This window comes from Anopheles stephensi, chromosome 2 (assembly GCF_013141755.1).
Source record: "Anopheles stephensi strain Indian chromosome 2, UCI_ANSTEP_V1.0, whole genome shotgun sequence".
Taxonomy (NCBI): Eukaryota; Metazoa; Arthropoda; class Insecta; order Diptera; family Culicidae; genus Anopheles; species Anopheles stephensi.
In genome coordinates this window covers 10,894,097-10,921,250 of record NC_050202.1, presented here as the reverse complement: position 1 = coordinate 10,921,250, position 27,154 = coordinate 10,894,097, and the positions used below count along the sequence as shown (strand labels likewise).

General features: G+C 43.5%; 1 protein-coding gene across 24 annotated transcripts in view; it reads left to right on the top strand.

Annotated features, from left to right (window-relative positions):
• LOC118503934 (heterogeneous nuclear ribonucleoprotein L) overlaps window positions 1–27,154 on the top strand; it is a 207,025-nt gene that overhangs the window by 158,421 nt on the left and 21,450 nt on the right. For 11 of the 24 annotated variants that reach the window (XM_036037785.1, XM_036037786.1, XM_036037784.1 and 8 more), the window contains 2 exons: window positions 5,367–5,456; window positions 9,896–9,964. The exons of 3 other annotated variants lie outside the window; for them this stretch is intronic. In XM_036037785.1, coding sequence (XP_035893678.1) covers window positions 5,367–5,456; window positions 9,896–9,964 — 159 coding nt within the window. The remainder of the gene's footprint in view (window positions 1–5,366; window positions 5,457–9,895; window positions 9,965–27,154) is intronic. 10 more of the 24 variants (XM_036037797.1, XM_036037794.1, XM_036037796.1 and 7 more) reach the window with 4 other exon arrangements.

Here is a 27,154-nt window from a genome sequence, read left to right as displayed (position 1 = left end):
GTGCCCGGCATTGACGTAACGCCGCGGCAAGTCACTAGCGTGCTGATGATGGTCCACAGGGAAATTTGGTTTTATGGTTTGTTCGGTTTCGGGCTCGTGCGGGTGTGTTGTGCTTGAGTAGCAGATCGTGTTTTGCTGTGACGATGTTGTCGTCGACGACTGCTACATTGTACAACTCATTACGCTCGGAAACGGCGGGTTGTGTACGAGGCGGCAGAAGAAGTGGTTGTCAATGATGATTAATCTCACAGGTCCTTCCGAAATGAGAGCACATCATCAAGGATTGATGTTGTCCCGACCATTTCCCCCCCTGGATCCTCACAATCCTACACGACTACAATTTTATCGTAGTCAATGTCTTATGGATAGAGATTGCTACCATATATCGAGAACGCGAGTGACAGTCAGAAGATTATGTTGCTTACACACTGCATTTTTTTTTGGCCATACACAACAGCACCTTTTTGATGCTTTTGATCAAGCTGAGCGCTTTCGGGTGGACCGGCACAGAATCTTCGTTCAGCAGGCACGAACTGTGACCCAGCTTGGAATTCAATTAGAGCGTAGCGCAAACGTGACGGGATCGGTTGGAATTTGATTAAAAAGTGCGAGCGAAAAGAGTTGGTATTGCGTAAAGCAGACACAAGTAAACGATATGTTGTTTATTGAGTTGATGTAGAGTTACGGCTTGATAAACCTGTAGTGATTGTGTTATAATGGATGCATTTAAAGACTATTTTCTGAGAACCGATTATGTAGTTACCATAAGTCAGCTTTAAAACTTCGATGCTAGATTCAATAAAGAATCAATTAAGCTTAGGGGAATGTATGAAAAAGATAGTAGAATATAGCAAGCCTTTTGTGGATTTTTTCAATCATATAATGGAATAGTATATATGGTTGTTTTTATTGTATTTATGATGACTACAGGCTAATGACGACAACATTTCTAAAGGTCTTTGTAGATAGATGTAAAAAGGAGCAGAAAATGCTGTTAAATTCTTTTAAAAACTCCCTGGCAAGTTGTATTTGAATAATGCCACTGATGATCCGTATAACCCCAATGAAGTTTGTAACTTAACTTTACGATCAACAAGCTGTTTACGAGTTAGCCAATTTGTCGGCCCAGTTCCATTGACCGTAATTTTGCAACTCGCATGTTCGCATGCTCTACTGCCGAAAATAAATGCTGGTCATTCACCCTCGCTTACCCACAAACAGACACAAAAGAAAGCAACAAGCAAAAAATACGTTTAAAGCACAACGGTGCACTTGCGGCTGGTTAATGCAATTACACAATAGCGCACACTCGATGGATCGAGTTACTCGCGAAATTCGAGAACTAGTGGAGGTGTCCTTTTCCTCTAGCAGCTACAGTGCGGCAAGCAGCAATAATCAAACCGACTGAGCACACGAGTGTGTGATCACACTAGACGGTAGTGGACGTGGTGTTCCGCCCCTTGACCGGGTGGTATTTGAAATATTCAGAACAAGCATTCCACCCGTTGAGTTGAGGTGTGTCGAGGGTAAGGATGGTGACCGGTAGTGTGGTGACGTTGAAAATCTGTACGCAATTTGTGCGACTTAAAATAGGATTCGGTACGGTCCGGTCCGACCGAACAGACTCATTGGATTCTTCAGCGCTTGGCAACGGAGGAGTCCCCAGCGCCAAAAGGGTGCTGACAGCGAGGGCAGAGCTGATAACGGACACGGAATGATAGATCTAGAAAGAAAAAAAAAACAGTGCCGGGTGTTGTTTAAACAACTCGACCTAATGGTCTTGAGTGTTTGCAATTGGCAGAATCGTAGTCTGCGCAGGTCCGCGCGGGGCGAAGGAAAATCAGAAAATCTTACAAAACGAATAGTTTACGCGAATGTACCTTCGAAGAATGTAACTTTGCTGCACTCGAAAAGCGGGCCAAAAGTTACATTACCTTGCAATAAAAGTTGTGAAACAAATTTTCAAACCAACTTGCGCGCGGGGTCGATGCTGATGGCACCCGGTACAAGCGAAATGTGTAACGCTTCGGTTTGCGTTGAGAATGTACTGCTGGCGGCTTAAGTGGTTGGTAGTGAGTGAAGCTAATTTTCAAGACCGTAGCTACCGTGTGAAAACTTTCGCTGCTTGTTGCACTTTCCAGTGGAGTTGCGAGCAGTTGCAAGTTTTGATTGCACTTCGATGGTTGCAATATCCCACACGTGTGTTTGCGCTTCAGGTTGAGTGGAGCTCGATGTAATACGCAATTTTCCGATCGGGAAAGATTTTTCCAGCTTTCAAAAACATGAAAATTGTAGTATTTTATGAAGAAGGAGGAGTGATAAAAAGATTTCCTAGAAAGGAAAAATAAATTTAAAAATGTAATCGAGCAACCGATGGAGACGCCTGGTTGTTTGTAGAAAACCACGTGCGCCAGAAATTCTAAAACAGCTCATCTCACATACAAGATTGATTTTTGTTACAGCCTATATACGAAGTTCCAAAATGGGTTTACTTTTGTATACACTGCTTCACTTCATAACAAAGAAAATGTTCCCTCACGTTTTCCAAGCATTATAGGCCGTTGGGTGGAAAGATTGCATAAATTTATGACCATTCATAATTGACTCTCGACCCTCGCAGTTTTGCTAACGCAAGCGATGACACCCGTAAGTGTCACCCTAAATCAAACGGGTAGGTTCGTGACAATAGTGGAAAAATGGGACCACTTTTTGTGTTGTGTTTTTCCTGTGCATATTCAACACATCGGGCTCGATTTGTCTGTGGTGGAACTTTTTTTTTCTCCCGCTGTTGAAAGTTTGCTGGTGTGAAAATCGAACCCAGATACCGACGTCCACCGTGTAGGGTGCTTTATATTGATTCAATTTGGCCCCATTATCAGCACCAAGGCAGCACAACGGCCGGTCCGTCGCCCATCGCCAGTAACGATCGAACAAGTTTAAATGTTCCCTGGTGTGACGATAGCAAACGCACACACACACACACACAAACACACCATCCCTGAACACCGATAACAACCGTGCGAGACTGGACGCTAAAATTAAGTGTAAATCTGATTACCTGAGACCGTTTTTATGGCAACCCGCTAGTGTTCGGGTTTGTAAGCGGGAAATGGTGGCGAGAAAAAGGGGAAAACGACAGTGCTTTCCCGAGGTTAAAATAGGTCGCGCGGGAATTAAATAAACTAAAAGGATGTAACACGCTTGCTCCACTGAGTGGGATTAGCGACTACCGTTTATTTTCCCTTTTAACGTACAATCGGACACAAATCTGTTTGTAGCTTTAAAACTCTGCTGTATACAATTAATTTCGACACCATTAATTCCCAGCAGGAAACGCTTTAAAATGGAGAGAAGAAAAAAAAATAATTCCAGCCATCAGTAACACGCATTAATTAAAATATGATACGCAACGCATTCAATGTTAGCTTTCTTTTTTCATACCATGCTTCCCACCGTCCACAACATTCCAATCAAACTCTTGCGAATTGAAGTAAATGAAGCCTCTGCTTTCCTTGCTTTTTTATATGCTGCACAAATCGCGCACAACAACCTTTTTTTGCGGCACATCATTGCACCACGCACAAGCAATACAATTTTTCCCGTAAGTTGTCACCTCACCGCGTCAGCTACAGCAAGCGGTGAAGCAAATCGGCGAGAGGAAAACAGAAAACATGAACCTGCTGCTCCATCTGTAAGTTAGTTCGAGCCATGGCGGGATACCTATGACGTAGATAAGTGATGATGGTAAAGTCTCAAAGTCTCACATCAAAACGGGCACGGGAATTTTTAGCCAATCAATGACGCGGGCAAGTTGTGCAAGATAAAACAAGCTGTAAACTTGGCTGCAATCAGCACAATTTCCTTCAAGGGCGGTGTGATTCAACTGGGGGAAGAAAAATCGCTATCAAAAATTATTTGATTTTCTCTATAACAACAAATAACTTCCTTTTGTTATCATCTGTGATCCTTTCTTTCTTTGTTCTCTCTTTTAACCATCTTCGCATTTGTGAAATATTATTTACATTAAATGTTTTATCAGTTTTTTTTCTATATGTTTTATTACTTTCCTGTTGCGTAAATTATTTTATTACTTTTTTTTAGTTAGATTTTTTTTTTAATAAATTGAATTTCGAATTGCAAAGCTGTAAAATTGTAGTGTATAATTCATTTTTGGTACTAGAAAAAGGGTAAATCTTAGATTCTGTCATACATATCTATTTCCCTTTGGTTTAGTCCTCTTTCTGTATCTGTATTGTTTGTTGTCTTCTGTTACCAACTAGCTCGTTTTTGTGTTGTATTTTTTTGTTTTCTTATTTTATCAACTGCCAATTTAAACATTCACCCTCAACTCTCTTTGTTTCTCTGTCTGTCTTTCACAAAACCACATTATTACCGTCTGTCTCTCTATCTCTATCTGTCTGTCTGTCTGTCTGTCTGTCTGTCTATCTGTTTTTCCTATCTTATTTTGACTGTTCTCACGAAATCAACCGCAAAAACTACTCTCTAGCTCTCTATCTCTCGCTCTCTCACTCTCACTCACTGCTCCCGCCCGCCCTCATCCCCCCCCCCCCCCCCTCTGTATCATCATCTCCATCTCCCTTTCATCCTTCCAGAAGTGCCTTAAAGCCGATTCTAATTGGGATTTTTTTCTTCTGCTTTTCTTTCTTTTTTCATTACCGTTTCCGTTGTGTATGTTGTCTGCATCAAAAAAAATCTATATATATCGAAAACATAAAAAAAATCCAATCCAATGTTTCGCTCGCAAACCAATTCGTTTGTCTCGCGGTATTTTAAATGCAACTTACCAAACCTCCACAAACACACTTAAACCTTATACCACCTGGCAACGAAACAACTTCTACAACGTTTGAAACTCCCGACCCCACTCACCTACTCACCGTCGAAAAACAAAACGCTCTTCGCTCACAAACAACATAAACCCTGCGTCATGTTCGAACACACATGCTCACACAACCTACAATGCAATAATGGTGGCAATTGTCTAATCGAAAAACTACTCACTACGATGCTCCCTTCGGGTGGCATCTCAATGAATGATGCGTTGCGCCGGCTGTTTGGGCGATGTTCCGGTGGACATTTACGTTGCGCATCCGCCAAAATTGCAAAACCAATTGCGATTACGTTTTTATAACGGAAAACCTACACACATACGCACCGCCCTCCAATACACAAACACAAAACTGTCTACTACTTCCGTCACCCAAAAACAAACACTCAAACACACCACCGCTCTATGGCCAAATTCTAAACAAAACAAAACAAAAATCCTTTTTCAAATACAATCACACACACACACACCAACACACTCACGCCCCCTCTCGATACACATAACGCTCAACCAAAAGTAGCTGCCGCCACAGTCAAGGAGGTCGGTAATGGACGCTCGCCCCTGCTCCAGGATCCAACGCTCTTCGGTGGACGACCGCAGCCGTACAGTGAGTAGAGTTTTGCTGTTTGTTTACCAACTCTTCCCAACTCCCTCCCCCCACCCTCTCCCCTTTTTTTTCTTTTCCGTTAGCTTCTCTTATTAGTTAGTTAATGTTTTTTTTTCGACTAGTTTTTGTTTGAGCGCGGGAGTGTGTTTTTTGTGTAGAACGATTCTTGTCTGTTTCTTGTTTTGTTTGAGGGTGATGGCGGTTTTATAGTTAAAGAGTTAGTTACAGTTGATGAAATTGGTTTTGGTGTTTTTTGGAGTTTTTTTATTGAAAATATTTCTATAAGATATAATTATGAATAATTTTTGGATAATCGTTCCATACCGTAGCTTCACTCATCACTCATTGTCTCATACTCATTTTCTACCTAACCTTCATTCCCGACTCCTCTTCTCTATCTCTATGCTGTCTATCTTTCTCTCTCTCTCTCTCTCTCTCTCTCTATCTCTTTCTCTATGTTTCTCTATCTTTATGTAATGCTTTTTTTCTTTAAAACTGCACTTTTAACTGTTTTATTTCGTTTTCTTACGTGTTATCGATGGCTTATGATTTGCTTAATGCAACCTTTTGAGTATTTCTTCTGATGAACACGACCATCAAGAGACTCCAGCAAAGCATTACTTATTTTAATTATAAATCTCGAACCAGAAGTACATTTGGATACTGGAGATCTAAAACCTGTTCAAATCGATCAACCAACACCAACATTAATCGAATTCGTTCCACCGTGATAGAGTACGCCCATTCAAAACAGGCTTTTTTATCGCATCAAGCTAAAGCGTACCGACAACTATCACCCAGCTTTGGCGTTGTCCGTCTTAAGCCTTCCGAAAGTAAAAGTGTTCGGTTAGCTCCAGTTCGAAAGCCGTTCGCCGTACTTGGAGCCATGCCATGGTTCGGTTAGTTATTGCGTGTAGGCGTTAGTGAGTGTTACGGGGTTTAAAACGCAATAATACGCCCACCCCGTGCTGAACTGGTTTCCTTTTTTTGTCTTAGCTCAACAAACTTGATAATGTGTTTAGCTTCAAAAGCTGCGGCGCAGTGAGCGTTGGAAGGGTAACCTGTTTTTGTTTTGGAGCATAATGCAGCTTATCCATTACCAGGCCAGGTGGAACTCTGGCTGGGGTTCGTGGGAGATTTATCTGTTGGTCGATTTTGATTTGAAGTTGTAGAATGCGAGAGTTAAGAAACGGATGTAGCTTTTCAAGGTCACCTCAAGAAGTTGAAATTTATTTATCAATTCTTAATCACAGTTCTTACGTCTTTGGCAACCAAATCGCGAAAATAAAAACAAAATCGAACTAAATCCAACTCTCCGTCACTAAAAAATCAATCCATTTGGCACACGATAAGCCAACGGCTTTGAGCGTTTAACTGCAAAACCCAAGGCCATTTTGCTGCAAGGTGCTGCTGAATGTGCAGTTGGTCAACGTGACAGGAGCTGTCAATCAAACCTCTCTTTCATGCACACACTCCGACACACAATGATGCATCGCCTGAGGACAGGAAGGATTTGCGTACGTACAATTAGGCCACAAGGCGCATCACACCGTGCTGATGGTGATGGAAATGATTGAATTATAAAGCTACTGTAGGCTCGACAGTGACGCTAAACCCTGTGACACTCTCACGTACATCACCGAGAGCATGAGCGTGTGTGTGTGTGTGTGCCCCATCTGTGACAGTTGACAGACCGGACCCCCTGATCCAACACCGCCCTGATTTGTCAATCAAACCCTCGCCCGACCGGTCGGTCCAAACCAGGGTGGGCTGCTGTGATGTCACTGTTGCGTACACGCAACCCATCTTCATTCCTTTTGTGCCCACACGCTGGAAAATGGGTAACCGGCGGCCATTTTGACAATCTAATTAACACCATCGGATTCGGTACCGGGCATTAATTTTGTCCGAAGAGATGTGCCCCAGCGTAAGGCAAACAATACACATATTGTCAATTTAAATTATAATCCCAAATATTCGGTCTCGGGCTCATCGGTCGGGTTGAGTTGGTCGGTAGATCGGCTCGCCCCTGCGGCTGTAGCAGTGGAAAATTAGTATCCAGCTATCGATTATGCATTAGCATCGGAATGGAGCCGGAAAACGCACCGATGCACTTCCGGTGAGGATTTTAATCCCAAATGCGCTGTTGTTGCTACGGCTCATGGTTAATGCCTAAGCAGGCAAGGGATTTTTTTAATACTCTGTTTCAATTACGCACATCCGGCAAGATTAGAAAAATAATCAGTTAAAAACAGAAACAGTCCATTATTTATCTTATTTATGCAGGGATTTTCGGCTTATTTTTATAAATTTTACACTATTTCACATTTACCCCATAAAGACTATGTGAACATCCGATGGATGTGTTGTTACTGTAGATATAAATTTCGTTTTCACGGCATTCTATTTCAAAAATTCTTTTACTATAATCAAATAATATGATTTAATGGTTTAATCTTTTTTTTTGTTACTGGTCTCTTAATAAGATTTTATATTATTTTAAATAATTTAAATTTCAAAATCGTTTCATTTGTCATTTGAGCATTCAGGACGTGTAAAATCATTTGGATATGATGAAAAACATACCTTTTGACAGATCATTTCCCTAAACGTGCAACAAAATTGATTTTTTTAATCGTTAACACCGTAAAAGGTAGACAGCTCCGTATGCATGTAGAAATGATATAAATTGTATAGTTGTGATTTGGGATTAAATATTTTTGTTTGTATTTCTTGAGCATCAGTATCACAAGCTAACCAGGTCAAACATGCACGAAAAAACATTCATTTTGGTTATTTTGATGCCCATTATTGCTTTAATCTCACAAAAATCTAACACTTTCGATATTATATCTGGTTTCGTAATTTTGTTTGTCTAAAGAGTTTTATAAAGCAACCCACCAAGAAAGTGTTGAATTAGAATGCCTCGATGTTGAAATAGAAAGCTATGAAAAATAAATTCATATCCATGGAAACGAAATGTGACATTTTAAAAATGTTCCGGAAAACCCTGCAATATTAGAAACAGGTAATGCATTGTTAAAAAAATAAAAATTAAGTCTGAAAATTCTATGCGTAGTTTACTAAAAAGAATGTTAAAAAATGGTAAAAAAATAAAATTAAAGTGGCAATAAATAAAATGAAAAAAAAAACAAAATAAAAACCACCAACAGAAATGAGAGAAAGATGATAAAAAAAATATTCGCTTAAAGAACATATGCAGATTAAAAGGAGAAAGCAGAACCCATTTCTCCACATCTCCATGCAGCTTTCTATCGTGCATAAGAAGCTCATTTCCCGAGTCTTCCCGATTTCATGATTGAAACCACTAAATTGCACCGCTATCAAGCCGCTGTTATTGACTTTTACTGCTTCACGTACGTCGCTGGAGATATAACTCCAACGGCACATTCCAAATCAAGCCCATCTTGAGGCGGTTTGGTCTGATTGCAGAAGAGTATGCACGATGCGCTGTCTAACGATTTCCTGCCGTGTGCGCTGCTGCTGACGTCTTTTGAAGTCAGCTGTGCTGTGAGCTGGCAGCTGCTTTGGTATTCCCAAGCTTGCATCCAAACACACGCGGTGAATATCAAGAGATGCGAGTCGTAATTCCACGAAAAATAATTTCCCTTTTATTAATCCCCAGAAAGGTTCACGAAATGTTTGGTTCAATGTTTGGCTGTAGTATATTTTCATAAAATTCGTCTCAATGATGCGTGTTGATTTTGCCCACTTCAGATTCAAATTCCAAATCCTTCCTTTTTTTTGCTTCTCTTATCTTTTTCCCCTTCGTAATCCCTCATCTCGTAACAGCGACTCGAATTACCTCATTTACTTTCGCACGCTTTTTGTGTTCTACTTAACGGCTGCCCACATTGTCCCACAAGCTTATCAATCACCAGTTTTTCATTGATTGGTGTAATCGGTTTTCATCATCCAGCTGCCCGCTTTATCGTCCCAAATCGCGTCCGCGAATGAAATGCGTTTTTTTTTCTCGGAAATAAAAACCCCTGGCCAACTGGGCGCACATATCGAACCGGTCACCCGGATTAAAGTACCCGTATATTGGGGGTGAAAAACACAGCATAAGAATTAAATTAATTTTCATGTTTTTTTTTATTGTCGTGTGTGTGTGTTTATGTGTGTTTATGTGTTCCCCTTAAAACCCTTCTTGTTGTTTTTATCATTCCTCCCTCTCCCTTTCCCACTTCGCGCTTCGCCTTCCGCATCGCGAACGCTCTCAGCGCGTTGTTGATTGGCTTACACGCACCGTACGCAGGGCTCTACTGAATATGTGTGTGTGTGTGTGTGTTTGAAGCGTAATTTTCCCTTCTTTTTTTGTTAATTGTTTTCCTTTTTTTCTAATGCTTTTTTCGGTTCCCCCATATTCGGTTGACAATTATTGGTTTTCTTTTTGTCTTTTCTTGCTTTGCTTTCAGGTAAGTACCTTTCACCATCACATACACCCTACAACGAGTACTCTCAACCTACTCAAGGGACACGCTCAAGTAAGTAACATCCTGTCCCCCTTTGTCCTTGTAGTGTCCTTTCCGTTCGGTAGCTTCCCATCAAAGTTTCACGTAGCACACTACATACCCATAATTCCTCTGTCCCGAGTCGAAAAAAAAACTGGTAGATAATATTTTGCGGGAAGTATCTTCCGGCCGGTGGAGTTTAAAAGATTCATTCCCCCCACCCCACTGTCTTTATCGAGGAGAACTTTTGACGAACTAAAACAGGTTCAAAAAGGGTTCTCCTTCCACCATTCATTCCCTACTTCGGACTCAAATTACTCACCGCGATGGTCAAAGATCGGTTGTTTGCGTTGCATAAAAAATTAATCACCGATCCGTAAATGGGCAGCTCAGGGGGGGGGGAGGTTTTGAGTTCGCCGTAACTTACTTCCAAGAACTCGTTTTCACCAATCCATGCCGGAAGTTACGCTCACGGAATGCTTCTTGAATGCTGTGCAGCGAAGTGGAAAAGTTGGTAAAAGTTAAAGCACTCCACGGGAAATCTCCTTCTGTTGACTGACTCTCGGACTATCGCTCCCACGCTGGTGCTGCAAACTTTTGGGCTAAATCCGGAGATAGTTTCAATGTGGTACCCAAACCCCGCTTCAGCAAACTGGACACATTGAATCGATGGTTCCTTCCATAGGGAAGTTTTCCCGCGCCCCCATCGGGAAAATCACAAACGTATGAGACCTCCGCACGGTGCAGGATTATTCCAGCTGTGGCAATTATTTTTACGTTCGATTAAACTTTGAAGAATGATTTCTTCCACCAGTCTGTGTGTGTTAAGAGTCAAGAATGATATCTTTGTCTTCATGTCTCGCACACACACACACACTCACCAAATCCCCAACCTCGAACAAATCGTGTGCAACCGATAAGCTATGTCCCGGGTTTTCCTTGCACTTGCACTTTTCGCTTACTTTTCGGAGTTTCCGACTCGGTACGATTGGTTATCCGGGGACGAGGGACTATAAGCTCTTGATCGGCCACGAAAACATGTTGGTTGTGGGTTTTTGGGTTTTGTTTGGGTTGGTCTGCGTTGGCTGGACCGTTGAAAGTGTGAAATCCGGTAGCTAAAGCTAGCTTCCGGCAATTGCCTGGGAATGTCGATAAATCTTTCCAATAGCATTTTCTAACCTTTAACTGTACGGAATAAGATTTAAGAGTTTCTTAAGCGCTTTTAAGAGTAAGGAAAATTGAAAAGTAAGCTTTGAAAATTATAAATTTAACATTTGTTTATCAGCCTCCTTTTTGATTTTGAGCTAATATAAAAATGACTCTACCGTCATCTTGTGCTTTACTCAGTTCCTCCACTCGAAACAAAAAAAGGCGGATCATTATCGGCAACCAATCTGAAAATTGTCGTCCATTTTGTGAAGGAAAATCCACCTTCTATTGCTTCCCTGCCCCCCCAAACCGGAAGCCACCGGATTGATGCGAAAGTTGGACACGAACTCGTCACAAAATTTTGCTCGCGGAAAGTTTTTACCCCCTCGCGCAATGGGAAAACTTTATCCATCCCGGCAAAACACGAGCCCGATGATAAGGCACACACACTTGTCCGCTTTGTATGGGCATTCATTGGAAAATGGCGACTGGATTGGTGGGTTGCTTATTCTCTACGATGGCAGAGCGCAAAATTATATTTTATTGACCGATCCGATCGACCGATCAATCAACTCAACCCACGCTATAAGCTATTACGCCATTTTATCCGCCTGACTTTTCTATCCCGCGAACCAGCTATTTGCGAAGGAAGCCAGCGAAGGTTTCGGAACAGAAAAGTGAGCATTTTATAACATCACCCCGGTTCATTTGCTCGGGCTCATTAGCGGACACTTTTCGCTTAGGGGCGCTTGGAACGGGGAATTGAATTCTGAAACTTATCATCGGGCAAATCTGGCTATTGTCAGCCCTGAAGGGGGAAACGGTCGCGAGATGATATGTCATGGTTTCACGCCCGCTCCAAGCCGGGGCAAGGTAAATCCGATTAGTGGTTTCGGAGAGAATCAGTTTTCCCTTTCCGCTTGTTGGAAATACAAAGGAAAACATTTTTCGCCTTCCCTTTGGGGTTGATGAGAAAATGAAGCGAAAATGTTTTTGTTCATCAACGACCCACAATAACCAGACTAGCAATGGAGGAGTAGCGGTAGAAAGTGGATCGTCGAAATTGAATGATCGAAATATATTGGAAAAACGGATGCTCCGCGCGCCGGGAAATCGAATCAAAGTATCTCGACTTTCGCTTTCTTGAACAATCAAAAGCGAAGCTCAGGACACGGACAGGAGTCTCTTCAGCGGCCAAACGATAACAAGAGTGCCTAAGAAGGTTGGCTTGTTATTGATTTTCAAGACGAACGATGAGCAAAAGATTATCCCAACTGAAGGAGGTGGGTGAATAGCGTGAGTGGAGTGGTAACATATTTGGAACCCTCCTTATTGTTTCCGCGGCTCGCTGGCCATGTTTCATTTCAACGATCGATTGATGATCGTCAGGAAGCTCGAGCCTGAGAGAGCAAGAGCTAAGAAAAACACGAAACACCGTAATAAATAATGTGCCTCCATCGTGCTCCGCTTATTGGCTTTTGCGATGCTCGAACGACAGATAGCCGATGATCCGTATCGAAACAAATCCATAACCATCATCATCGTCGTCCTTTGTCGTCAGCATCATCATGAGGGGTGTTTTTTTTACGTGTGTGTTTTACCAGCAAACCCGAATGAGTGTGATAAATATGATGGATTTGGCTGGCTGCCGTTGGCTTACCACACAACACACGGCCGATAGCGATGATAGCGTGGCGGATTTCATAGCTAGCGCCTCGTATCACAACGCTGCCGATTCCGGTCGCAGATGAAAAGCGTCACCTCGCCACCCACTGGCTCTTGGAGTTATTGGCAGGGCGCACTGCTTTTTGAATTCAACCTCCGTCATGTGTGCCAAATATGTTGATTGTCGTTTCGATACTGGCTGAATCAATAAACAAATGCAATGGGAAGATTAAATTTTGTCTGGCGAATTTTTACGTGCCATTTGGAGATAAATACAGTGGGGGAGATTAATTTGTACAGATTTTTACGTGAAATCAGTTTCATAATCATAGCTTGATTTTTTGTTTTATTTTTATCGTTGTGCATAAATTTTTAAATTTCTTTTTTAATTGTTTGTATAAACTCAAAAATAAATCAAAATTTATAATTTAACGTTCGAAAATGTAAAGCTGCTTATTGCTATTGCTCTGCTAATCATTACTTTCAATCGCGTTACGTAGAACCAAAACCCGGGGATAAACGATATTCCATGCATAAATCATCAGCAGGTGAAGCTTTCGGGCTTGGCAAAGTAAATCCGGCACACAGAAGCTCATATGGCGGCATTTTAATCAAACAACGTGAATAGACCAAGAACCGGGCTTCCCCTCCCCCTTCGTTTCATCCGGCTCGTCGATTCCATAATCATGCAAATCCCTCGAAACAAGTGCTGGACGAATGTGCTGTATGCATTTGATACTAAATTAAATCTGCCCAGCTCATCGCGCGTCTCTCCCCCGCACACACCGACCGATTTTCCCACCAACCCACCACCCCGGAGCATTCTCATCCACACAATCCCATCGGACAAGGTTACCATTCTCGTGCCACACTTTACAGCGATTCGGGGTATGCCTTCGAAGCGTGTTTAAAATTCCGTCCAATCGTGCATCCCTTTCGAGCCGCTCGCTCGAATGTCTCGAAGCATCAAGCCATCCGGAAATAGATGAGAAACCAAGACAAACCCCCCGCCTTACATTCCTGTTGTTTCCTTGTTGCCTTGTTTACCAGTCCCGGGAGGTCGGTGTATGCCAGAGGGGGTTGGGTTGAGAGGACAAATTTAACTTCCGGTTGTGTACCGCCCCCGTTGGCTGGAGCAGGTTAAGTGTAGCGACCGGTTATGCAACGTGGGTTAGTAAGAAGGAGGATGCTGTGTACTGCACGGCCAATCTTCCGGGAAGCCTCGGGGACAGATGCTTAAGTCCGAACGACAGGTAGACGAAACTTAAATGGAAAACGTTCGGCTTGCTTTTTCTTGCACACTTACATGCGCTACTACACCTTCTGCTGGAAGTATCCTTCTCGAAGTCGAGGGCCAAGTCCCCGAGCTGCTATGGGAATGTGGTTCCGGTCGAACAGGGAATGACAATTTTGCCCCTGCTGCTGCTGCTGCTGCTGCTGTAGGAGCAGAAGCGAAGGAATAAAATAATTCAACATATCGCAACAATGCTGCTGCCTGCAACTAGCGACAGCTCACCATCACCCGATTCAATTATCTCGAGGCGCACGGACGGGAAACAACCCAGTGAAGCGCAATACGGGCGGAAAATGTCCCAATGTATATTATTGAATATTTCATTGGTTTATTCTTGACATCGTTTCGACATTTTCTTTGGGTGTTCTAATGGAATGCTCGACGTGCAGTGTGAGATGCAGCTGTAGAAATGCTTTTCCAGCTCGTAGGTAGCTGCCGGAAACGAGAGCTCAACCGGATTATTTGAACATCAACAAACGTTAACTGAAAAATGTGTCTTGAAACGATTTGTTTATCAAGCCATTGGTAGAATGAAAAGCGTAATTGGTAGCAGGACAATTGGGTTTGCTCTGTTACATTTAATTGTGTCGAATGTCAAGGGAAACTACACCATGTTACAGTGGCAAAGGATGTTTGAAAGGAGACTTTTTTCCAACCACAGAAATAATCCATTTTCATGCATGGCAGATGCAAGCAAGTGGAAAATCAGTTACGTCTTTTTTGTACGCTCCATAATCCTGTTAGTGTAACTCCATTTTGTAATGGTAGTTTGGGATTAGTACTGTAAGCCACAGTGGATTTGGACAAGAAGATCAGTTTCATCTGCACGCAAACAAACCACAGTGATGATGTGTTTTGCTTCGATTTGGCTTCGCTTTGCATTATGCTGCTGCTGCATTAATGGTAAGTGAAGCGAACACATTTTACGATTGCCATTTTTTAAAGCCTTGCTGGTGCTTTGTTTCACCAGTCACAGACACGCACGCGAAACATACACAGCGGTCGAACGCATTGAACTGTTATTAATGTGATTAATTTCACGTTTCGGATGGCTACATTTTTCTAGATTAGTCAGTAATTACTCATCGTCGGTGCCCGGTGCCGGTGCTTCGGGGTTTTTACGCGACGGTGCTGACATGCATCAACACGCGCATCACAGCTGCACCAACTGTGTGTGTGTGTGTTTGCGTAAATATTTCCTCAACCGAGCGCGTACTCACGATAACGCACCATGACAATCATCACCGTCACCATGTTCAACGGCACGACGTGCTACCCGGTCGAGGGCGGAAAAAAGGGTGGAAGGAAGCGAGAGGGTGGAGCTTGGGCAACCAGTCCCGGTGTGACTAATTAGTGCAAAAATTGTGTGGTTCTGTGTCCAGGAATGCTATGGCGGCCGTCCGTGTGTGTGTGTGTTGGGCTACCAACTGTACCGTGACCATTTCGGGACGGAATGTCGCCTACGATTAATCATCGCCCTCCGCGTTTGTACCAAGTGTATGTGTTTTTCCCCCCCGTTGGATACGCCTGGACAGTCGTGTTGAAAGTGGAGACGCCTGGTCACTCGTGTTGAAAATGGAGACGCCTGGTCGCTTGTGGTGCGTATGGAGACGCCTGGTCGTTTGTGATGAAAGTGGAGACGCCTGGTCGCTCGTGAGCGTGTGACCCGTTGAAAGCGACGCTCCACGAAAGACACGTGCGATTTGTGGCTGACGGTGGCTGATTTTTTTTTAATCAAAACTACTGGAGCATTGAAATGGTTGGCGTTGAATGACGTTCGTTTTGGCCGTATCGGTGCAGAAAATGTCTGACAAAAAATTATTCCCTTTTTTTTTGCTAAATCATGATACCGCACGCCATCGTCTGCTGGTCAGGTGCTGGCGGGCATAATTAATGTTACAATAATAGCAACCCACATGTGGGCAAAATTTATAATGAAATTTTCATCAACTGGACGCTGATTAGCGTGTCATTTTTTTAGCCCGGAGCTACAATTTAACCGTGGGCTTTTTTTGACCCGATTCCTCCGTTCGCTTGGCGAAACCTTGGGGCAATTAGTTTTTATCTCACATCCGATTGTTCGCTGGATGAAAATGAAGCGAAACGGATGCTGGCCGGCTCCGGTGAAAGTATCTCATTGTTATAATTCTCAACACTAGCTAGAGCTCCTTCCGGCTGGAAAGAAATGTTTTTCTTTCATTAACCGCATGTAAACAACCGACGCACACGCTTGGCTCTATCGGAAGTGATACCAACCAAATGAAACTCGCTCCAAGTGGAAGAGTTATGATGTTTCAACGCGCTCCAAGTGAACGTGGCCACTTGAAAGGAGGGATGCTGAAATATTTCTACCCGCACGCACCGAGGTCACCCTTCCTTTTGCTTCTTTTTCCGCTGTGTGTGAGTACTCATCAGCATGCAGAAGGGCAAATTTGTAATCGAGAATAATTAATCTTTTCCGTCAACCGGGGCAGAGCAGAAGAAAAGCCGCCTTGCCGTGGTGTGAAAAGTGTCATCCCGACGATTATCGTTTTCCCCACACCGCAAACTCCGATCTTTCCGATGGTGGGCCGATGGAGGAGCACTGTCAACCACCATCCAACATTGTTGCAAAATGCTCTCTACTGCCGAGAGAATTCATTTCCCTGCCACTGGTCTGAATTCCGTTTTTCCTTTAAACCCGTTCTGACGTTTCGCTACGCTTCGGCGACAATTAATCAAATCAAGCACAACGGTAGAGAGCGGCTCAGCTGACACAAGGCCGAACACGAGAGGGAGTGCGCGAGGTTCGCGTTACTTTGTCACGTAACTGCCAGCGTTACAGGCACCGACGGAGGGACCCTTGGCGTGGATATGGAACGGCAAATAAATAATGCACTCCCAGGGATACGGGTTTCCAGGAGATTGGCCTCCGAGTGACATCGGTTGGACGGTGCTATTCACCAGAAAAGGGGTTTATGGATTGTTTTCCCTAGCTCAGTGAAGTGTTTGAGTATGAAGAAATTCGAATAGAAAATTTAGGGAATCGCGAACATCTAAAGCACTTCTCTTGATAATTCTTCCAGCTCTCAAGAGGCTTTTTTTCCATTGCTTGACGTTATTGAAAGCCCATCACCCCTGTCAACTCTCTTCAGTTGAAAGCTTTTTCAGATATGCACGGTTGCATCCGTTTGTGAGATTTGGGAAAAAAGCGCCACTCCAACGGCGACAATCGTCAAAGTCGTTAAAATGGAAATTCAATTAAATGGCCAACCTCTCTCTCTGGTGTGTTTGCATGCATCTGCCTCTGTTTTTTGTGGTTGTTGACTTTTGTGCTCAATCTCCCTCGGCCTTACGGGGATGCATTTGTTGGCCGTTTGGTCGAAAAAGGCTTCCAGCAGCTATCGAAGTCTGCAAATGGCCGAAAGCATAATTTTCATCTCACTTGCCTTCACTGTCGTCCACCTCTGGCCGGTGGTTTGTTTTAGTGTTTCGTTCGAATTCGGTGCACATTTCTAAGCGTGTGAGTCTGCAAGCAAATGAAGCATGCTGTGCGGAAATCGAAGAGCAACCGTATAAACGGGACCATTTTCCCCCTGATATTGTGCCAGCTCTACGGCGCCAGCTATAGCGAGGGACTCTGGTTTAGATGGAAATTAACGACATTCGACAAGTTGCCAACGGATGGGCAATTTAAATAAATAAACACTCACACACACACACTCTCGCCCATATAAACACACCACAGTTGTTCTTGCTGCTGGGGTCGTAAGTCGGCGCCTGGTAGTGTGTGGTGAGGTGAATTTTCCGATAAGAATTTGGCCATAAATTGTGCTGCTATAAATATGCAACGAACAACCCACGCGCCACACCTGGTTGAGGAATGCAGTTTATTAAAATTCAGATTTCAACACACAACACCCATTATTGGCAATCGCAATGTGAAAGGATTAATGGAATCATCCTGTTCGATTGACTCAAACCTCTGACCCCATCATCATCGCCATCATCATCTTCTTCTCGGCGAGTCGTGCTCTAAATCGATTCAAATGCTAAAGGCCCACAGCTTCGTTTGGTTGTTGATTGCAACTGCCTTCGTTTATTCAATTTCAATTGCCAGCGGCTAACCGACGTACGTCAAGCACATTGTGCGCGCGTCATATGCGCGCGTATTTGATGCAAATTTCCATTTATTCTCTTTGTTGCCGGCCAGCTGTTCATCTAGTCCGGAGCGGAGAGTTGTTGGGAATAATATTTGATCCCGGTCCCCGGCCCGGTTGCAACCTATTCCGACATCCTTTCGCGGGATATCTCGGGGCAAACTTTTCGATACAATATCGGGCAAAGTCAACGGAGCCGGAAACACGTGCTGCTTCCGTTTAAGGAAAGCTTTCCGGTGCTGTGAAAGCTATCGGCCAACCCCTCCGCCCGAAACGTGTCGACGACAGCACGTTTGACCTTTTCCCGCGACCCACCACGCCTGGAAGATTTCCCTGGAGGCAGTGGCAGCAGCAGGACCATTGCCGTTGTTTTGTTGTTTTGTGGAAAACTTAACGGTTCATTTCGTACGTGCCTGGGCTTTTTGCGTTATGCTTACCGGACCTCACACGGCCAGAGAGTGTTTCGCTTTGGCCGACTGCGTTACCCGGCATCGCACAGCCAGACGGCAAATGTCTTCTCGATCGGGGTGGGAGCCAATTTTTGCTAGGCGGCGATTCGGTCGTACAGAATAATTCAATCATTCGCTCACCAAACCCCAAAAACCCGAACCCGATCGACCGTTTTTCACAGCTGTTTTTCTTCTGTGTCCCATTGTCGTTTTTGGTGGGTTTTTTTCTTCGTTTTTGGGCATGGAATGGGGTAGCGAAAACTTGGGATGTTAGGTTCTATTCGCCTGCCTTTGCAACCGTCAGTTGGGCGAAATTTGATTTCTTTGTGATAGCTGTTGATATTCTACTAGTTTTGCGTTTATTTTTGGGCTTGATGTGCTCTTTGCAAATGGCAGAAAGAGAACAATGGACCATTTAATAAAATTGTTGCTAAAGTTGAAAATGGCAATATTTGAATTGAAATGAAATTAATAATTACTTTTTGATATCCAGAAACCTTCTATGCATCTTAATGTAAAGCTTCAAACTTTTTAGTTGAGGCTTCAAACAGTTGTAGAATATGTTAACAAATTTAATGTTAAAATGTATCGCTGCACAGTGCTTCAGTTGAAGGACAAACTCTCAAATTCTATACAGAGAAACATCTCAGTTGGGACGGTCCGATGGCCGAGGAGATAGCGGCGCCGGTCTTCACAAACACCGGGACCGGGGATCAAATCGCATCCAGAGACTGCCTTTCCGTACACGGGACTGATTGAACAGCTTCGAGTAAAAACAAGTCACAGAGAGCCAGGTCTGGACGGACAAGACATACTACGTTGAAGAGCCAACTAAAAAGAAGATGAATCAATCGAAAAAAATATCTACTTTTAAGACTTTTGGATTGTTTTAAACCAAATAAATATATCTTCATGAAATTCTGCCTGCTGCTTATTAAAAGCCATACAAGAATGAAGCTTCCCATTTTCTTGCACAAACCTTGTGTAGAAACCATTTCATATAAGCTTCAGAAATTCAAACCATATGTCCGTCCTTAACCCATAGTGAATGGATTCAAAGATAAAGCGAGCAGCAAAGATTTTTACCAAAGAAAACGCCTGCTTTTCGGAACAAATTTTGCTGATCGCTCGACAGCAAGCAGCCTACTAAAAAAAATACTAGAAATGGGGAAAACAAACGCCTCTAGTGCTAGTTGTGTTACGAAGGAAAAATATCTCTCTGTTTTCCCCGATTCTTTCCTGAGAACAAAACACAACAGCAATTCTACGCTAGCATTCCCTTACTCATAGCACTCGTTGAAGAGACCGACCAATCTACAGATGGATCTTCAGTGTGTGGATGTGAGTCATGTGTTGGGAAGAAAAATTGATGGAAAAAGTAAACGATAGCACACAACTGTGTGAGTGCTGTGAGGCGTTCCATTCCACTGCGTAACCGGCTCTTTTAAAAATGTTTTCCAAACACTACCACCACTTCTCTGCAACGCTACTCTATAGAGTTCCAAAAATTGAGGGCCACCAGCACCGGGGGAAGAAAACACAACCACCCGAATATTTCTTATTAAAACAGCCCACACTCGGCTCCATTTCCACTCGGTGCAGCACTCGCTTATCAGTCCTGGCAGAAAGTAAGTGGGTCAGATGAGTCGCTCGATGTGGAGTGGTACGTGCGAGTAACCGCTGGAAACACTTACGACGACGACGCAGCCGGAAAAAGGTATTCCTTACGGCTTCTCGTACTCGCACCGTTTGATTGAGTGGCTGTTCTCGAGTGGTGGTGGTGGTCTTGTCCTCGCCGAAGCATATTACTTCTCTTTTGCGGAGTAGGAAAAACTAACGTCTATTTCCTTCCGAAGATACTCCTGCTGGGTGTTCGGGAGGATTCTACCAGCAGAACCACGCCCCTGTTCGGCTGTACGAAGGAGGGTTCACATTCACATTTTAATGCCGCTTTATGTTAATGTATGTCGAATGTCTAATGGCCGACGACAATCGGGCATCCTTAGAGTCATTGTGCCGTCGGCAGGGATCACTTTCTCGCAGTGAAACCGGTGACAAAAATGTAATAAAAACGGAAGAAGGAAAAACCTCTCATCCTGTGGGAAAAGTACAGCAATTTGTTCGACTGACATTTTACTCCCCCCCCCCCCCAACGCGGCCGTCTCGAGAGCAAAAGCAACCGCCGCTATTGACGATAATGATAATGCGGTGCTGTGGAAGATGTTTTTCCTTTTTTTTTTTCTTCTTCTTTTTCCCGGAGAGAGCTCCTGATAGCGATAGGACATAAACATAGAACCTTTATTATCTCCCCAGACCATCGACCAGGACTCGAAAGCACTGCCGATGAAAAGTGGGTCACTTTCGCGGCGTATTAACGCACTAGACACACGGATTCGGTTACAAATTTAATGAATGTTGCTGTGGTGGTGGAAAAAGCGACATGGATCGCCAAAAAAAAAAAACACGGACTCGCTCAGCCGATAGAGTATTTCACCATCGCGAAAACACACGAGCGAATGTTTGTCGACCTAACAAATTACCCGTCCGATCGAGCGCACTCCACTCGGAAATTGTTTCAACCGATCATCTTGAAAGACGACCGTCGTCGTCTCGAGTGGCAACGCTGAAATATGATCCGGCCCCAGCCTCACTCAGCGCTCGTCGCCGTTGATGTGATGGAAGAAATTTGCATCCATCATGAGCCATCATTCCCTGAGTCTTCCCGGTGCGCCTGTTTGCCTGTTCCATCGTTCTATCGAACACAGTTTTCCCGGCCACTTTCCCAGCGGGTTTCCATCCATCTCACTTAGTGCACGACTGGGTTGCGCAAGCGGCGAATGGCAAAGTTTAATTCATAATTCATCTCGGGACATGTTTATTTATATGAATTTAATCTGATGAACTCGACCCTCTGAGTGTGTGTGTGTGAGCGTTGCATCTCGAACTCCTCTGAGTGTGTGAGTGTGTGTGTGTGGTCTCCTCTGACCCTCTGAGTGTGTGTGTGTGAGCGTTGCATCTCGAACTCCTCTGCAGCGCAACCCTTCATCATTGCACTTTCCATATGGGGGGGTTGGGTGATTATTAAAAGCCACCCCTCGAAAAAAAGAGTTCTGGTAGGAGGTAAAAACACGGTACGACAGCAACCGTATGACCATTTATTTTATTTTGATTTATGAACATTATCTGACGGATTATGATGTCGTTTTAATTCATCGACATAGTTTTGAGCATTTTCATACGCCGACAAACTACAACAGCAACGAGAACGCAAAATGGCGAGCTTTTTTTTTTGAAGGGTTTTTGTTGTTTCTTGTGTTGCGTTGTCTTGCTCGAGCAGTAAAACAGTGTTGTGAAGTGCATTTTTCAGTGGTTTGATTGATGGCTGAACGGGGGCTTGCACGGATCGGATCGAATCGGATCCGGTTTGTGTTGTGCTCTGCTTGACGGATTTACGATAACCTGTGCCCGCGTTTAATCGTGTGGTTTAAAGCAACCGAGAGAGCAGATTGGGCAATGGTAGGAAAAATTTGTCGGTCTCCTTTTCAAGTGAGCAATTTAAAATTCTCCAGTGTTATTGTACTAGCTTTACTTAAATGGTATTTGCTCGAAATACGCTACTCCACGAAAATGGAAAATAGCATCCTTGGAGACCTTGGAGACCTCCTTCTTTATGGCCCTGTTCGTTTACAAACTATTTCTCAAAACTGTAATTTATAGTCAAGACTTACAAAAACAATTTTTTATGCGATGTACAAGTCAAGTTTCGAGAAAAACCAAGGCCTATTCGTTCTTTAACCTTGCGACTAGGCACCAGATCTTGTATCTCAGTACTTTTGTATGAAGGCTGATATGGGAAAAAAATCATACAGCAACTTTAGAGAATTTCCTGAAGATTTGATCGTACGATATGCCCTAAGATGGAGATTTTGAGGCACTTCAAGATCAAACTGGTTGGAGTTCAATCCTCAGAAGACAATACCATACTTCTTTTTGGCAAACAAATGAAGCTACAGAATGGTACCAGAACTTGCTCATTAGAAATTTACTGAGAAAAACCAAGGCCTATTCGTGCCTTATCCTTAATTCTAGGTATCAGACGATGAGTCCAGATATTGGCAGCCTTCAGCAGCCGCCCATATGTGAGCAGTAGACAACCAATTATAATAAGAGTTCCTATAATTACCAGGCCAAGACGAATAACCAATGCGATTGTTAATGCCAAAGTGCCTATTGTCCTTACTGGAAGTCCTCTTGGATCAAAATTAAATTATCTGTTGATACTAAACCTTTTTTTACATGATCCAAATCCAATTTCCTGTAAGCAATCCAATAGTTTCGTAAGTCTGTTAGGCAGCGTTAGGCAATACTTCAAGCGTACAACATAATTCCCTAGACTTTTATTCCAACCACCATCTTTCAAAGAAATCGAAACTGCTCGCCAAACTCTCTCACGTCGAAGCGCTTGCCAAAGTTCCTCGCAAGTTTTAAAACTCTAAGTTCTAGGTTTACATTACAGCTTCCAATCACCTGACAAATTGCCAAAAAAGAATCTTTCTCTCCGGTGCGGTCTCCGTTCAATACGACTCCCCAAGCTGTAAGTTGTAAAGCCAGGTAATCCAGCGGAGATCGAGAATAAAGTCGTTTATTCTTCAAGGACAATACGAAGAAAGAAAAAAACGCAGAGCAACCCCCGCAAAAGCGACATCTTTTGCCCCTCTCTCTTCGATATCTTTTTTATCAGTCACTGGAAAACGACAACGACGAGGGTCAAGTTTTCCGCTGGAGAACTTTCCCCCAAAACAGTAGCTCCGGACTGCTCTCGAAGCAATTTGAAAACCGGATGGGAAACTCTAACCCGGTACCGGGGAAACAATCTCGGATACAGCGGGCTGTATTTTGGAGAGGCAGAAAATAAATTTTACACAAAATTATATCAACGGTGGAAATGGAAAGTTTCTCGCCGCGTGAGGGCATACAAAAGGCCGGATACTAATAAACTCGGCAAGGAAAAACACACTCAGGCTGTGTCGGGAAAAGTTTTTCACACCTTCCATATCCGCTACCGGGCCGAGCCGGGGCGATTTTTTTTTTTGTGACCAAAGCGAGCCAACCAGAGGAGGGGTATGCAAAGCTGTGACATTCCATTGGGTTTTTTGTTTTTCAGGTAAGGCTATACAGCGCTTTGCTTTGTTTTTCCGGCAGTTGGGAAAAAAACATGAAAAAGGGCGATGTGCAACGAAACGAAAGCCGTGGCCATGGAATCCACCTTCGAAGAAGCGCAAGCAACATTACTGTTTTATTATTTCATTTCCACAAACTCAGTCCGGGCGTACCTTTACCAGCGCCAGGTGTTATCTTGTTTTATGATCGTTTTATCAACTGCTCGTGTCCTCTTGCCATGGGTGAACGAGCATCGGCTTGGCAGATTTAAGCACCAAGATTTTACGCAAATTTAATGCACGTTTCCCCGGCTGGGCTGGATTAGGGGTGTTGGAAAAGTTTTTTTCTCTTTGGAAGAGGACCCATTTTCCTTCGGGAGCTTATTAACATGTTCTAATCCGCGGAAATCCGCGTCGCATTAGCACAGGGTCGGCCCTCACCGGTGGCTAGCAAGGAAGTTGTTCGTGGTCACATGATAAAATTGCAGACCGACCCACACACAGAGCGATACTTGAAAAATCTATGACGTGGCGCGCTGTATGGACATCGTCAGTAGCGGTTTTGAAATGTTGGCATTAAGCCCAGCGTTTTTTGTCGGATTGAACTTTAAAGATAGTACGCGTGCCAAAAATGGGGCGGTGCAACCGAAGACAATACTGTGCTTATTGCGCTATTGAAACGAAAAATGAACCTATCATTCAGTGGAGCATTTGCTTTGACGAATGGTTCACAGTTTAACGTCTTAATGTTGGCCGAGCAGGAGGAGGAGACTGTTGGTGTGCCACATTAAACAAAATTAATGGACCTTCTCGCCTTTACGAGATGCCATTGGATGAGAGCATTACTTGTTTGCGGACTAAGCGATGAAGACTTCCAACCTTTTGACGACTGAGAAAGAAAGAAGGAGGGATAGATATGATGTTCTTGATAGCAACAGTACTCGTATTCTGAGAAGCTCAGTAGTTGATTTTAATTTTGCTTACCCAGAATACACACCTTTTTTCTTCTTGATGCTTAGAACCTTAGAAAAATAAATCAGTAGTGTTTGAAAGTCCTCAGCAAAGCCGGGGTTTGATCCAAGGCCGGTTGGCGTGTTTGAGCAGTGCCTTACCAACAACCTTATTTATCTGACTTAAACGATGCTTACAAAATCGATCATGTGATCAAATTACTAGATTCAGAATCCGGATGAATATTTATATATTTCTGAAAGTTATGTTCTTACCACCTTCTATTCTACTTTCTTAATTAAACTTCCGCCATAGACCCCATTCAACACTATTCGATTGGATTTATCCAATCAGACAACTAAATCATAAGCTCGCTCAATATTACAAACCATTAATTTTTATTCTCCAAAGAACGCTCCCAATACACACGCTCACACGCGTGACAAATAGCTTCTAATTGTTCGCCACCGAAGGCAGCCTCTCCTCTTCGAGTGGCACCGCGAGTTGGTTAGTATCCGTTTGGCCACGCCGACCACAATTTATTGCATCCCGTTTCCGGCGGGAATGCACAGCGACGTAACCAATAGCATCATCCGACAAATGGGCTAGAAGCATTCCCGCGCGAAAAGGAGTTTAAACTTTCATCTGTTGAAATGGGGGGAAAAAGGATAAAAATGCTCTTCTCGTTGGTTGTGGAGCATTGTTGATTCCTCTCGCTCTCTCGTGTTCCTTTTTTATGTGGCTAACCAATTAATAACACGCGCAAAACAGTTGCATCGTGTTGGTGTTTGGGAGTTAGTGGCTTCGGTGCGCCGGAACTGCACGCGATACCACAGTCAGTGTGCATAATAGGGATAATGTGTTGGAGGAGGTGAAGAAGATATAAATTCACCCTTAAGCATAGCTGAGCCTTGCGCAAGCTTAACGTACAGTCGGATAAAACCAGCAAGCATGGAAAAGGCGTGAAAAGCACCCGGAAGTTGACAGCAAATAGTTCTAGCTATGGCTCTGAATCTTAAACGAAACAAACCCAGAAGAATATTTTTAAATTTTATTTTTCTATTCCACTTTGCGCGCTTTTATTTATTTTATTAGTTTCGTGTGTTGATAGTTTACTAATTTTATGTTCCCTGTTTTCTTTCTCACTTTCAATTCAACTGTATTCCTTTACTATTTCTTTATTTAGTTTTTAACTTTTTAATTACTTTCATTTGTTTTCTATGTTCTGTTTCTTAACTTATCGATTACTTTTTATTGCTTTCTAAAATATTTTTCATACTTCATCACCCACTTACACTTTCAAAACACGCTCTCATTGTTCCCATGATTACTACTGTACCGCTCTTAAACTACTGTTTCTAAACATCTCCCCACACGGGTGATGCCATTGTGGGGAAACTTTTTTAATTTCATTTAAACTGCCCCTAAACGAAACCATCGTCATTCCGTCATAGCGTACCAGCCGGCGGGAGTTATGATACCAAACTATCCATTTACAGCAGAGTTTTCTCGTTATCCTCTGGCTCATGTGGTCTCTCTCGCTCCCCTTCCAACAACCCCTTGGTGAGTGGTGGAGCGAAGGATTTACCCAACAGTTTTAGTCCCGACGACCGACCGACTGCTCCGATTTGTAATCGGAATCATGTGTGTGTGTGTGCCGTTTTTGCATTCCCTGTTTTCTACCCCGCTGGTGCAATAAAGCGCAATTTATGTGTTGTGACCCTCGCACCCCAACACACTACTGGGTTCCCTCTCACTTCCGGGCCGGGCAGAAACCAGACCCCAAGGATTCGGTGCACTTCCTGTTTCGGAGCAACCGGAAGACAAATGCCGGACAAGCATTTGCTAAAGCCTTTTCGGCTCGGGAGGGGGCTTACTGCGGATGGAAACAACTGTAGTCAGTATCATTTCATTAACACCCAGTAAAGGGGCTGGGAAGGGTGGGAGAGGGGTAACTACGGGAGGTTAGCAAATTATTCAACCGAAACTTACAGCCCAAAATCCCCACCGCTACAAACACACAGACACGGATTACGTGAGTAACACTTACGCAACCAAGCTGTGAAGCAATTTAGCAAAGCGGAGTGCACTTTTCGAGCGAGTTATCTGCTCACTTCTGGTAAATGGTGCTGCTGCTGCTGCTGCTGGGTGGGTGAGAACGCCATTGACTAACTGGGACACTTGCTCGATTCGATTCCCACTGAACAACAAAAAAAACACCATCGCCCAGGATGCTTGTCGAGAAGGAAGAGAACGTAAAAATATACCATCACCGTCGAATGGTTCGCGTAAACGATCGCATTATGCATCGACGCGTTTGCTTGTTTAGCAGCAATTGATGAAGGAAGCTTCACTTATCTCCACAGAGCACCCTCTAGCATTACAATCCCCGTTTTTGACTGTTGCATGAGTTCGCG